Source organism: Aulonocara stuartgranti (genome assembly GCF_965226115.1).
Source record: "Aulonocara stuartgranti genome assembly, chromosome: 23".
NCBI classification, from domain to species: domain Eukaryota; kingdom Metazoa; phylum Chordata; class Actinopteri; order Cichliformes; family Cichlidae; genus Aulonocara; species Aulonocara stuartgranti.
The window spans coordinates 2,046,235-2,060,797 of record NC_138958.1 but is presented as its reverse complement, the minus strand read 5'-3'; the positions used below and the strand labels follow the sequence as shown (position 1 = coordinate 2,060,797).

The 14,563-nt window shown below is 43.6% G+C and overlaps 1 protein-coding gene across 1 annotated transcript in view; it reads right to left on the bottom strand.

Moving 5' to 3' along the window:
* Nucleotides 1-387: 387 nt before the first annotated feature.
* The window catches only part of acbd6 (acyl-CoA binding domain containing 6), a 29,005-nt gene continuing 14,829 nt past the window's right edge, over nucleotides 388-14,563 (bottom strand). Inside the window, 2 exon segments of the mRNA XM_082522938.1 lie at nucleotides 388-1,321; nucleotides 3,173-3,203. Coding sequence (XP_082379064.1) covers nucleotides 1,167-1,321; nucleotides 3,173-3,203 — 186 coding nt within the window. The 3' untranslated portion in view covers nucleotides 388-1,166.

Below are 14,563 nucleotides of genomic sequence, written 5' to 3'. Positions count from 1 at the left end.
ACAGACTTGGAAATCAAGAATGCTCACAAAAAATAGATTTATCCAAAAATATGAATCTAGGAGCGTAAAACTACAAACATGACCGTGAGAACAATCTGGATCAGGTGATCATCATGTGCAGGTTTCACTAAAATCCGAAAGCTCCGACACATGTGAAGCAGGCGCAGGCAGACGCATCACCATTGCACAAGCTCATTGGTCCATTGGCAAGACGAGCAGCTCTGCGGACGTCGCTCGTCAGCAGTGTGGGCCATGGCCTCACACATTTATGTAAACATGTACGTGGAGAAAGACGCCCAAGTGGAATCGGGTTACATCACTCACACGGGGAACTCTAGAACAGTGCTTAAGGCTTCTTTTTGAACAGATAACAGGAAGTCAAGGACGCAGGTTTGCAGAACACTTTAATGAAACACGTGGAAAGCATTCCTTGGTACCTAACAGAATCATGAACAAACCACTAGAACAGACTAAACTGATTAAAAGGCCTGGCTGGTTGCAGTAGGAGTGGGTGATATGTATGGGATTCTCTGATGGATTTGGATGTTACACCATGTCGTGATGATGATAAATATTGTGATATCTTATAGCGTTTATAGATAAGTGAATGGGGATGTCTGTTTTTGCTTGATCTGGTGATGCCGGATAAATACAGATGCTTTAACACACAGATGCACACAATGTCATTTATATATTGCCAATATGCTGTCCAGCTCATTTAATTGCACCATCTCCAGTCAAAGTCTTGTAGCTATACCTTATCAGTTCATAAATCTGTCTTACAGTAACCGTCATATCACCCAACCCTACTGTGCAGATAGTCAATACAGTATATAGAAGACTGAAAATACATGCAGTGCCCTTGTGTATTAAATTGAATGACTAATGTTTACAACCGCAGCTCAAAAAGAGCTAAACCAATGAAATCAAAGTCACCTCAACAATTTGGGTGGGGGAGAGGAAAAAAAAAAAAAAAAAAAAAAAAGACAAAATAGAAAACAAAACCCGTCTGCAGTCCAGGTCTACAGACTGTTAGGGCTGAAAAGGGGGAAAGAAGTCTCTGCAGGGATGAATGAAGGATTATGGGTGGGAAGGCTGGGCAAAAGAGGGGAGCAGGGAGGAGACTAGGAGATTGGAATAACAGGGTGGTGGGATGCAAGGCCGACTCAGCCTTTCGAAGTAGTGTACCCACGCAGGAGAAGGGAGATCGCACGGGAATCAGTGACCTCCTCAGGAAGACAACCTTCCTGGTCTGTGATAGTTGGGTCAGCTCCAGATTTCAGCAGCAGATCCACAATTTCAACAAATTCACACGCCGACGCTACAAAAACAAAACAAAGTCACATTGGAAACCGAAAGAACAACATGAAATGTACGATATTTTAAATCAATATTCCGTCTCCCGAGAACAAATGCATAGAAAACCAATTATCTATCACATCAGTGTGAGCATCCTTGAGTTTTTACCCCCATGAGGTTCACGTGTGTTTAGTGAAAGCTGTTGGATCGATTGCCAAGACAGGCGTTACAGAAACTCGAGTCCTCGTATGAATGGATGAATAAACTAAACACTTTGGTTCGAGTTGATACACCTGGACAAATGAAACTGTTTACCTCCATGTTGTCACTGAGACTGCAGCTTTAGCAACATTTTATTAATAAATGAGTTTTAACCAAACAGAGTTAATGTGGTTGCGTTTCATTTAGTTTTAAATGGTTAATGAAACAATGAACCACTGTTACGATGTGGCAGGTTAGAGTGAATGTGCCTTATTCAGTCTCCACACTGTGGGTTAATACAGTATGTAAAGTGCTGCAGTTAATGAAAAGCTAATCTGCAGGCCCAGCACTGACACTGGCTTGGACCTGAGCTTCCTTCAAACACTTCATTTCTGCCCCATTGACAATTTGTACCCCACTAAAAGGGTCTTTCCCCTCCCAGTGCAGAGTGGAGAGGGGCGGGGGGCAGCATGCACTTTCTTAACCCAGTTAGAGGGCTCCTTCATTCCCGATCTACCTCTTGCCCCTCTGACACACTCCCTCCCGCTCGCTGCTTTTAAAGAGCAGACTCTGCTGTGCCATGTTCGCTGATGTCAGCAGCCGCAGTGATTGACAGCAAGGCCTTTTAACCTCCAGCTCAGAGGTGGCCGGTGGGAGTGTGCACGCACGGGATGCGATGTTACATCGGAATGCACGCGAGTGCGAGAGCAAGGCTGTGTGCATGCTCAAGCTGCAGCTATGAATGAATGTATGAGGTGTGCAAAGCCACAAGAATCACTAATCTTCCAGCTAAAACAGAGTAACAAAGCTTGACTGTTTCTCCCCCCCAGCCACACTTGCAGCCCTCCTCTTGTTACTCTAAACAGTATTTTATTTAGCCAGCCTTGTGTGTGCGCGTGCGGCGCGTCTCTCGCCTGGGCCTTGAGCTGTAAAAAGTGGCTGGCCCTCGGGGGAGCCGTAGAGGAGGAGAACAATTTATGGTGAGCAGTAAACCCTCAATTAATCACTTGCCAGCCAGTGTGGCCCTGTGCAAAGAGAGGTGGGAATGAATTTTCATTCTCTGCTATTTGTCTCTTGGAGTTCATCGCTTATGTTTATTAGTCATCTTTTTATGCCCCATCCTCAGGGCTTCTTCTGGTGAGTGCGGGTGTGTGTGCAGATCTCCAGTGGGTAATCCAGCATGCCCACTCCAACGCCACCAAGCACAGGGACAGATGGTGCAGCCACATGCACACAGAGGCTCAGAGGACATGGGAAACGCCCCTCAGGGACATGTGTGTTGGGGCACGAGGGGGTCAGGGGAGTCTAAGGACCACTGCTGATTTCCTCTGGGAGGTCTAGTGATTATTACACACAAACACACACACACACACACACACACACGCAGGAGCAAAAAGGAAGGAATGACAAACTTTGTGGAAAACAGCAGAAAATAAGTGAGGAATAGAAAGGATAGAGCGGGAGGAGCAGGACTCAAAGATGATCAATTTGAAACAAAATATAGTCAAAGAAGGCGTGCGCACAAAAAAAACAAGCTGCTGTAAATAAAGTGAGAGTGCGCACGCAGACAACATGATGTCTGTGCAGAATAAATGTGGAATGAGATGAGCCAATTTGAAAAATAGGCACAAAAAGCTTTACAGCGAGGAAAGTGTTCACGATGCTTTCTTACCATAATGCAACGCCGTCTGTCCTTCATCGTCCTGTAAAAAGCCAAAAACAAGTGTTTAATTCAAAGGACCTGTGACACAGCAAAAACAAGACTTCACTGAGTGCACATTCAAACAATATCCACTTAACACAGAAATACTGCCAGCAGTTGCTGTGAGTAAGTTGTGAGCTGTCACTTTGTCCAGACTTCAAGAGGGAAACTCGCACCTGATTGAATACAAATTAAACATTTTTTGTGGACAAAGGGTGCCGTGTTTATGTTTGCCTGGACCAAAGGGGAATTCTAAGACGATGAGATATTGATTTGAGAAACATGTGACCTGAAAAATCTAAACTTTCAGCTTGCAGGTCGTTTCCAGCTCTGGTTAACCTGAAACCTAAAGCTCAGATTAAAGGGGAGCCATCACCCCCTTCAATCATAGCTGCCCATCCAGCATCAACCCGAATCCAAACCCATCACCGAAAGGTTGAATCTGTTCATCTGGATGTTTTCAGTGGGCGTCTCAGCTGACAGCAGGTTTCCAACCTTAGTTGTAATGTTTATGTGACCATTACGAAAACGATGCATCAATACTGGATTTACAAAGTCTGAGTGGAAGAAAGGGAACATTTCTCACTCACGTTGATGCTAATTTGGAAATTATTTTTTATAATTCACAGACTATTGTGTGGCTTGTTTGAAGTGTTAATTAATAAGTCAAAGCTCATACAAATCAAACTATATGGACAAGACACAGGCCGGAGCCGTTAACACTGGAGTTTAGGTGTTCTGTCATTTTGCCACAGGTGTATTTAAACAAAAAGCAACTCACCGTGCAGCCTTTAAACATTCGGTTTATTCTAAAGAGCTCGCTGAATTTAAGTGTAGCACTCCCCTTATATTCAAGTTAGTTTGTGAATATCTGGGAGGTACGAAATGTCACAACCAACTAACTGCATTTAGGAACCACAGCCGCTCAGACACAAAGTGCACACATTTAAAACAAAAAGAACTCAAATGATGCACAAAAACTATTTGCTAGGAGCTCCGTGACACGTTTCCACACCAAAGCCGCTCCTGCAGGTATAAAGTGTAGATGTCCCAGCACCTTCATCCATAGTATGGATTTTAACAGGTCAAGGTCTATTAACACTGGACTTTGGCTACATTTACATTCATTGCATTTCACCCTTTCATGGCTACTTTGTTACTCAGCCCCAACCAAATAAACCTTTAAAAGATGAGCCAGAAACATGCATTTAAAAAAATAAATAAATTTATATCCATCTCATCTGTAAGTGACCGTGTTTAACCTATAACATCAAGTGCATCATATCTGATACACGAGTTTGTGACCTCAACATCTGTGTGATCTGAGTGTACGCTCTTTGAACAGATGATCCTTGTGGTAAAAGGCTCAGCGGCAGCGATATGATATCTTGTATGAAGTGTTAGACTGAGGACAGCGATGGGGAAACTGCGTCCTTGCGTGTCTGTAGATATAAAAGACAGTTCTGACAGGCACCATCACCAGGAGATTCAGTTTAAAATCACTGCTCCAGCCTGCTTTTGCACCTCCGTGGTAATAAACTGTGGCCTTAGAACAAGAGCAGCAGTTGAACCAAGTGGAATCATTTCAAAGAAGATTAAAACTAAGGCTCTTGTAGCTCACATGTCACTGCAGTCACAAAAGTTCCAAACTATTGTAAAATTATTCATTAGTCTTTCCTGTTTTGTTACCTCCTGTCACACCAAGCCACACCTCCCTCATTTCATTTCCTTACTTCACCCATCATCCTCGCCTCCGTTCGTTCCTCTCGTCTCTTCTTCAGACTTAATCCCTCTCCTCTACAATCCCTCATTTCCCTTCCTTCCCTTTCCCGTCTGCCTTCTCCTGCTGAAACCAGTGCAGAGTGATCCTATTGTTGTGTTTCTCTCCATCTCTCAGGGGCAGCACTTCAGGGACCTGCTGATTGGATTAGAGCTTTCTATTCCCTCTGGGTGGATCACAGAGAACAGATGCAAATCGCCACCAGCGTGGAAAGCGTGCAGCGGTTAACCCAAGACAACAATGCTGTCTGACTGAGAGTCAAATCACAACCTGTGATGTACTGCAGAAAACGTGTCAGCCTGACAGTCTGGAGAAGAGCAGGCAGACCTGTAGCAAAATAGCTGCATTTATATATGCACGCATACGTCTAACAGCAAGAGGGTCACGTTTTAATCTTCTCAGCATTTTGTGTAAATAAGATAATGCTGCAACCAATTTCCCCTTTAGTTCACAACACAGACAAAGACTGAGCACAGTGGGAGAGCGGCAGATGTTTACAGCCAGGGCCAAGTGAAAGACCACGCCGCACATAAATACAGTTATAATTAAAGTGTAACGGCTTTAAGCTCTAATCTGCCTCCAGCGCTAATCTGCAGTTTGTTGTTCGGCAGCATAAAAGGACGCGTGTGCGCTCGTAAGTGAAAATATGTGACTGATAAAACACAGGCCAACAAACCTAACAATACAGATGAGCACGCCAGCGCACGTGTGCAGCCTACATGCCTCTTGCATGTTCATGTGAGGGGGTCAGCGGCCTGTCCTCTCAGCGTTCCCTAATGCTCCCGGATCCAGGACGGAGGCTTGATGGAATCACAGGAAATTGGATTGTCTTCCATTTGCTTTGGAAGCAGCCAGGAAGAGACACTCCTTCCCCCCCACAATACCTGCAGCTAGCACGCCCCCCTCCCACCTCACTCGTGCACCCAAGTTCCCATCCCATTATGAAGGCATGTTGCACCAAACCTCTGCTTTTACATGTCATCCAAAGTTTCCCCTTGCGATGCAGAAACGCTGGGCTGTATGTCAGCAGAGTGCTCAATAAAGCAGCTGCTTGCACAATGGCAGCAGGAGAGCTCCAGCACTGTGTAGTGCATCACCCTAATGGGGTGGAGCAATGCGTTTAGGAGCCGCATGGGTAGGGATTGATCTATCAGTACACTTGCAATTTTGGTGAATTTCAGTCACACCAATCTATCATTTTCTAACACACAAATGATGTGAAGCAAGATTGATGAGAGGAGGAGTGAATTAAGGAAATACAGAGATGCAGCATGTAGTCATACTTTTAAAAAGATCAAAAATAGTGTAACTATTCCAAAAGTGCTCAAAAGTGGGGAAAGAAGAAGAAGAAAAAAAAATCAGATACATTTTATTCTTCCATGTCTGTCATAAAGTACCAGCCACTCCTAAAAATATCAGCACAGGATTGTCAAAACAACTCAAAGTCAAAAAGGGAACAAATAAAAGTCTGTAGCTCCGTTTATCTGCAGAGAAGGGGACGGTCAAAGATGTTGAGTTCATTTCTGTAAAACGATTTAACTTGTTTTCGTCAATGGATGCTGCAAAACATTCAACCAAAGCTAAACTTCACTCCAGGATTAAGAGGAGGGGATCTGGGACATGTCCGAGGTGGAAACTCAGCTCAGCCGGGGAAACGAATGGAACTGCCGAGTCCCTGCGCCATTTATCTTATATTTAAAAAACAACAAATAAAACAGCATCTCTAAAATACTGATGCATATTATTAGCACACAATGCCTTTGGTCACTTACATAAACCGTCATGAAGACAAAACACCATTTAGCACTATATCAGAGTTTGGTTCTTTTAATGTGAGCAGAGTTAGTTTTAAAAGGAAAAACGTCTGAAGTGGAAACAGCTTAAATTCTTGAGCCAATGCGGACATGTCAGGCTGCTGCTCTTTTAAAGGCCAGAGGACTCGATATGCCAGCGGAGAGATTGGAGACCATTTCTCCTTCAGCTCTCTGTTCTAATCTCATTTTTCTGCGTCTCAGTAAACTTTCTTTGGGCTTTTCTTCCTCCATTTCTCCGCCTCCTCCTTTTCTCCCCCTACTGTCCCTGACAGCAACATTAAACAAGTAGGGAAAAATGAAGCAATTATGATTTATGATCAATGCATGCAGCAGCAGCTGCTGACTTTTATAATGACAGTGGTTGGGGAGGGAGATGGAGTGGATGAATGTGTGCGCGTGGGTGTGTGTGTGTGTGTATTGGTCTCCAGGGTGTGTGTGGGGTAGATGAGGGGTGAATCGATAGGCGGCTGGGATCATTGGTATGCAGATTCCAGCAGATAGCATTATGATGAGCAGGTGCCATCAATCAGAAAGAAGAGCCCAGACTGAGAAGCTGATCCTCCTTCAGCGGGTCCCATCTAAGACTAGAGCAGCTACTGTGCCACCAAAACCTTGGACTTGTTGGACAACTTAAATGCACAATATATAAATCATATCAACCAGCAGAAAGCCATTTACCAAAACACATATGCAATCAGCACTCAGTGTCCTGGGCACTGTGCATCGCTTCTACCCTTCAAGCCAAATCTATTCAAAGACTGATTCTTTACACAATAAAGGGATTGATGTGCAAAACCTCTGATAAGTGGTCTGCTCCAAAAACAAGACGGAAAAGCAAAACTGCCGTGCAGTGCAAAGTTACGCAGATTAACAGCTGAATATACGTATGCTGATATTTATACTTTGATTTATCACCAGTTTGTGTTCTATCCAAATGAAATTTAACAGATTTGTGACGAATAATGAGCGACAAAAACCGACGAACAGCAGAAACTAGAAACTAAAACATGCTTTAAAGCAATATAAAGATGAGCATCAATGGATCCCTTAAATGTTTTGGTGTCTTTACCTCACATTAAAATATCCATAAATTAAGTGAAGCTGAAGACGTTACACAGCCGTGTGGCTGCTTTTGTTTGCTGCTGATGCTTCTGTGGACGTTTTTCCTGACATGTGCACTGGGAAGGCCCCCAGTTAAAAGGATCTGCAGACCAGGCCCAGCCTTAATTGAATCTGGGTCTCCTCTCTGAGCTGGGAGAGGTAACCTTGCCATTCAGTGTGTGAGCACTGCCGCCCACGGTCAAATTAGCCCCAACACCAAACTCCCTGCCCTTCACACCTTCTGCGAGTGTCCTTCAGCTTCCTGGGTTTCCCCATCTCTGTCACTTCTATATGTGCTATCACACCAAGCAGCTAAACCTAAAGACATAAAAAAGGGACCGTAGATATTAAATGAGTTAAAGGGTTTCAGTGTGTCTGTAGATCTATGTGCAGTTTCAGCATTAAAGAACTTTAACAGTCATTTTCCTTCCTCTCTGCTACAGAGAAAGGCAAGAAGTCTTTTCACCAAATCTCCATCTCTTCATCCACGTCTTCCCCTCCACACGTCTCGCCCCGCCTATGTCGCAAAGCTTGCTTGTTCCCATGGGACACCTTAGCCTCCATTAAAGCCATCAGAGAAGGAAGATGGGGTTGAGGCTGAGAATTAACATCGGCAGAGGCCCTCCTGCGGCTCATCGATGATGTTTAAAAAGAAATATATGAAATAAATAAATACATAAAAGAGTGTAATATGAAAATCAATGGGCAAGCAGTGGGGGCTCTGGCCTGGCATTTGGAGTGAGGGACTCATAAAGCTGAGTACTGCAGGAGACTGATGGAAGGCAAAACACTTACTTTGTTTATTCTCTCTCCTCACCCCATCCCCTCCCCTCGCTGTCTGTATCCAGCTCTCACTCCCTCACTCTCCTCTCCCCCTCTGTCTGCAACAGTCGAGGACAGCTTTAATGCTCCTGACAATTTATGTGGACGGTTAAGAACGATGGAAATCAAATAGTTGAGTGTAGGCAAGGCCCAGTGAGTGGCCAATAAGAAAGAAACAACAGCTGATGATGGCAAAGAGGACCGTTACCTGCTGGAATGGCTCTTTAGGCTGGACCATTACTGTCAAGCAGCTGGCTCTTTTCTGAGTGCTCATATTATAGATTCATAACTGTGTCGGTGTCTGATAGGCTCTTTTTAACAGCGCACTGCAACAGCTTTTATTTCATCGAGTCCGGCTAATGTGCAGCAAGTACCAAATGTGTATCCTATAACACCAGGTTACTGCGTGACTGCTAAGATGACAAGTGCTGTGTGACGGGAAACTATGCCCTGTGTGCATCCTTTACAGAGCTGTGCTGCGGTTCAGGCTGGCTTGAAAATGGCTAACATGTGTGAGTTTAGTTAATTATGGTAAAAGGACATCGTGGATTTACTTTATGCACAAAAAGACAACACTTGAGTAACATCCCAGAGTCATATTTATATCTTCATAATCAGGGCTATAGGGAAAGAAAAAACCCCAGCAGTAATGCATCCACTCATCCAGGGTCAGGTTGTGGGGGCAGCAGCCTAAGCAGCCCAGACCTTCCTTTCCCCAGCCACCTCCCCCAGCTCATTCGGGAGGGGGAAACCGCAGAGGCGTTCCCAGGACAGAGTGTGTCCCGGGTTTACCTCGAGTCCTCCTCCCTGTGTTATGTGCCTGGAACACCTCGCCAACTAGTCGTCCTACTCAGACTCTCCGCCCTCTCTCTAAGACAGAGGCCACAGGCGAGGGTAGGGATGCAGACAGACCAGTAAAGTCAACAGCTCTGCTTTTACACTCAGCTTTCTTCACTACAGCTGACCAGTACAACGCCCGTGTTGCAGATGCAGCCCCAGTCTGCCCCATCAGATTGTTGGGAAAAAAAGATCTGAGATATTTTAACTCCTCCACTTGGGGCAACAACTTGTCCCTGACCCAGAGTTGGCAATCCCCCCCCGTTTTCCAGCTGAGAACCATGGCAACAGTGGAAGTCTTTAGCAGATCTGATAAACCTGGGTGCTGGTGTCCCATTAAAGGTCAAGTTCAGTGCATCCAGTCTAAACATACCATCATTGTGCTGCAGCCCAAACCCAACTAAGCATTTCCATTTTGTCTTATCCAGCAATACAAATACTTGGAAGTTCTGCTACACTGAAAATACTGTATAGTGGTGCCCTCGAGCAATCATGCTGACTGAACTGCGACTTTGCCAAAAACAGCCCAATACACTCAGTAATGTGCAAGACAAATATTGGCAGTATGGCGAACCCTCCAACAGGTCAGTGTTGCATCACATTATCAGACCTCACTAGTGTCCATCTCGCATCTTTGTTTACTCTGCCCACTTTCTGCCTTCACCTTATTGTGTTATCCATTTTCATTCCATATATTTTTTCCTCTCCTTGCCTTTCCCACCTTGGTGCATTTTCTTAATTATCCTATACATTCTGGAGGATAGGTTGCACAATTATATGCACAGAAACGCATGCACACGCGCGCACACAATTATGACAAATATTGCTGGATATTTGTTATGACTGGGCTGACTGAGCCATTAGTTATAGGAGGCAGTGCTGGGAAAGGGGAGGGACACAAACGTGTAATAATACCTCCACCATAGAATTTCAATCAGCCCGCCATGGCGTGTGTGAGCGCATTCGCCGCTTTGATCACACGAGCAGCCGACACCACAGCAGAGGACTCTGCTGCTGTAGAGCGGCACCACATCCATAAGGAGGTTTATGTTTTTGCTAATTCAGTGGGAGATTTAATATTGATGCAGGTTTGATGTGCTTTAGTGAAAAATTCAAATTAAATGTTTTTCAGATGTGCCGCTTGATTTGTGAAGCAGGGAATTGGCACAAACCATAATTATTTTTCTTTTGTGAAGAAAAAGCAGTCATGCACTTCTCAGTAAGCACTGTAATTTTTATTTATGCTCCATTTTGACCTTTTATATTTTTAAATTAATTAAACATGCAGCACATCCACAGCAAGTCAGGATTATTAAACCAAGAAGCAAAATGACTTTTTCCTGGATTTTGTAGATCTTTGTCACTACTCCTATAAACTTATTAGAATAAAGTGTAAAAGGCCGATGTTCTGGGGTCCACCTCCTCAAAAGTGAGACTTTGCAGGTTATGTAAAATGCATTCGCTCTTTAAATTCAAAACAGTTTAGATCAGGGACCGGGTACAGACTCAAATCTAGGCAACTGGACGGCTTCGGAAAATTATGTTAGAGAATTTATGAAGGAAAAATTATGAACACTAAAAGATGAGTGATAAATGCAGTAGGTTTTGGGAGGTACAGGGGAGAAAAGAAATAACTGGAATAATCTCATAATGAACACATCAGTTGCAACTAGTTTTGAAGCCTTCAACCTGTGGATTTACTCCAACGCAGTGCCAACATTTGGCATTGTGTGTGGGTGTGTATAAATAAATAACTGACTCATTTTCGTTGCATTATCATTTTCACTTTTTTGACAAAGCTTTAGGTTACTGTCATAACTGAGGATCTCCGAAGCATGAGTGAATATTTGGCTACAGGCTAATGGACCCTTGTGTATTTGCAGAAGCACGTCTACATTACGACCCGAATATCATCTGCATCAGGGCCCTTCACCTGTATGTTAAGACAGGCTTATTAAAGCTGGGTGTGTGGATTAGTTAAGATTACACTGGCTTAACAAAGATGCATGACATAACTACACATTTGGTTTTTTCCAGTTGGGGCATTTATGAACTGACAGGAGATGAGCAGTGTAGTGTGGCCTGCACCTCTTGAATAAATGGCTTAAGATGAGAAGCCAACATATTCTAAAAGCTAATGTCTACATGCTAATAGCTTTAGATTAGAACAAATGCACAAAGTGCTAATGTGGAAAATCTTCAAAGATTATTTACAGTTCTTTGCTGATCTACGCAGACATTCAGCAAAGTCGAGGTGTCCCATGGAGACAAATTCACCGTTTGGCCTCAATAAATAAATCAACATCCACCTCAGTTTAAGTCCACCCACTCCACTCACTACAATATCAAATCAATGCATCCTTGGAGAGACCATGTCATTACAAATCAGCTATACAGACTTGAAGCCACAGTGTGCCCTTTCCAGTTTTACACGAGCGGCATGCTCTGCCCAGTTCTTGGAATATAAAAAAGTTAGATAAAAGGTAAATAAAATAAAACGTCTCAAAGGCCAAACTTCTCTCACACGAGACATCTGCAGGTCCCACGTGCAGGCTGCGTGCATGCGACTTGTGTGCACTCCAGCCACCAATTGTAGGCCACCCAGTCAGATATTTATTACTATTGATCTCGCTGGTCCTGGCTGAAGACTTTTGTTCTGCTGGCTCAAGGCTCTGACCTCAATTAAGTTATGAATTTCTATCCGATAGACTGATAGACTGGGAGTGCTTGGGCCCTGCCGTGGCCACGCTACCACGCTGGTTTAATTAGAATTAGCGGTGCTGCGAGTCGCCCTCGCTGCCTCATGGATCATGTTGTTTTAATATAAAGTAGAGGCGGAGGCAGAGAGGGATGGAGTGAAGGGGATGGTGGCATTGGCTGGGTGGGAGGGGAGAGTGATGAGGCGAGGGGAAAAGAGAGGCAGAGGGACAGGCAAAAAGCAAGTGAAAGAATGCGAGATGCAGTCATGGTGCTTAAAACTTTGGCTGCATTTTTCCTCCCATCACCTAAACTTAATGCTCACTTCCTGTTGCGCATTGAGGGCCCATTGGGTTCACCTGCATGTCACCTGTCTGTCCTCTTTGTTAAACTAATCCTCCCTGTGTCACCTACGCTCTTAGTAATCCCAGTCTAAGGCCGACATTGTGAAAGTCTACCCCGACCATTCCTGCTAGTCTGGACCTAAGCCGTACCTTCTTAACTCCTCCTCCACGACTGAGTACACCTTTTATAAATGTGTTTCCGTAGCAACCCAAAGGGTTGCTGGGAAGATTAAAGTGTTTGGGATTTCCACCTAAAAAAACAAAAGTTGTCTGTGTGTGTGTGGGCGATGAGGCTTAGCCGTGGGTTTGAGATTACAGCATCTGGACAGCGAATGACCACACGTGGGGCCGTGTGGGACAAATTCCCAAACTTCAAAGTGAACAAAAAGAAGAATTACCAAAGTCTTGATTGGGAACAATGTAACTGAATATCTGAAACTTGTTTGTCTTGCTTTGATTTATTTTTTCCAGATTAAAACTGAAGGAACCAAACTGAATCAATGAGGTAATATTATTGAGAGAACAGTGTTGTGGTAAAACAGTGAACGGTTACTGATGATTTCTGTTGAACCTTTTAAAATACAAACCAGTCGGCTGACTGAAATGTTAAACCAGCCTGTGCTCAGAATGATTTCTTTTGACAAAGCTTGTGCGTTTGTGTTTAAACGTGTATTCATACGCAGCAGCTGTAGAAGTACTTTTATTCTCTTTTATTTAGCAAAGTGTGTTATGAATTTCATCAAAAGACTATTTTAACACCTACAACTGGCAAGTATCAATTTTAGAACCAAGATCACGTAGGACCATTTTTCCCTTTCTCCCCATGGAGTAAGAAAGTCAAATCAGTTGGCATATAATCAAATCTGCAAATGAAATAAAATATTTTAGTAAGGGACAAGATTGTTGACTATGGAGACTTTCTGGTATTCACGTGTTCTTTGAGCAGACTTTGGTTGACCAAAAGAGGGAACTGCAATCCCAGACCTCATGGCTACAGTTTGCTTTTTATTTATTTTACATTTAGAGACCAATGCACCGGGCGGGACGTCTCTGAACAACTAATCCACAAAGGGTTAAGTCAGCAGACTCGCCGCTAGCTTTCCAGATTGGTAATATGTTCTTTAATTGACAAAAAATGATTGATTCCAGTTTTTATCAAAGCATAATTCAGGTATTTGTAATACTAATTATATTTAACCTCCAAGGACCTGCGTCCACATATGTGGACCTCACATTTTGGGTTGTCTAGAACAAAATACTAAATTTTGGGCCTGATACCCACTTAGGACATCATGCTGCCACTGTTCTATCGAAATTTAAAGCGAATGTCCTCATGTGTGGCTCTTTTTCCTCAGAAACAAAAATCAAACGCACAGATTTACTCTGATTCTTCGTGGTTGTTTTTACATTCATCAGGTCCCACTCAGCCCAAATGCAAAGAGAAATTAAAAATGCTGCCATGAAAGACTTCGGAGGTTAAACAAATTTACAATGAATTTTCTCCTGTTTAGATCAATTTATCCCACTGTTGGGATGTAATGAAAGTCCTAAACTGCAATTTGCTAAATACTTATTTACCACCTTAGTATTTATATTAAAGTCTTAATTTCTCCTATTAAAATGCATTTGTCTTGCCACCAGTTGGTCTCGCTTGCTCCACTTGCTCTGGGTGTATTAGTCGAGGGATGCTGTGGAGGAGGAGCAGCGGGTTTTACTGCACCATAACCTGATCTACAGTTAGCAGGTGGCAGATCTGTGTATTCAAACACAGACAGCTACCTATTGTGGTCCCTCCCTGCCTTGATCCTGGATTAACTATCAAACGAGCCCTTAATGCAGGTTACCAGGGTTTGGGAACAATTCACTAAAACAATCAGTTGATTAATTTCAAACGATTTCCCCTCTTCTGCCAAGCAAATGATAATACTTTTGTTTTTAACTCCAAGCCCCCCTCCCCTTTTTTAAT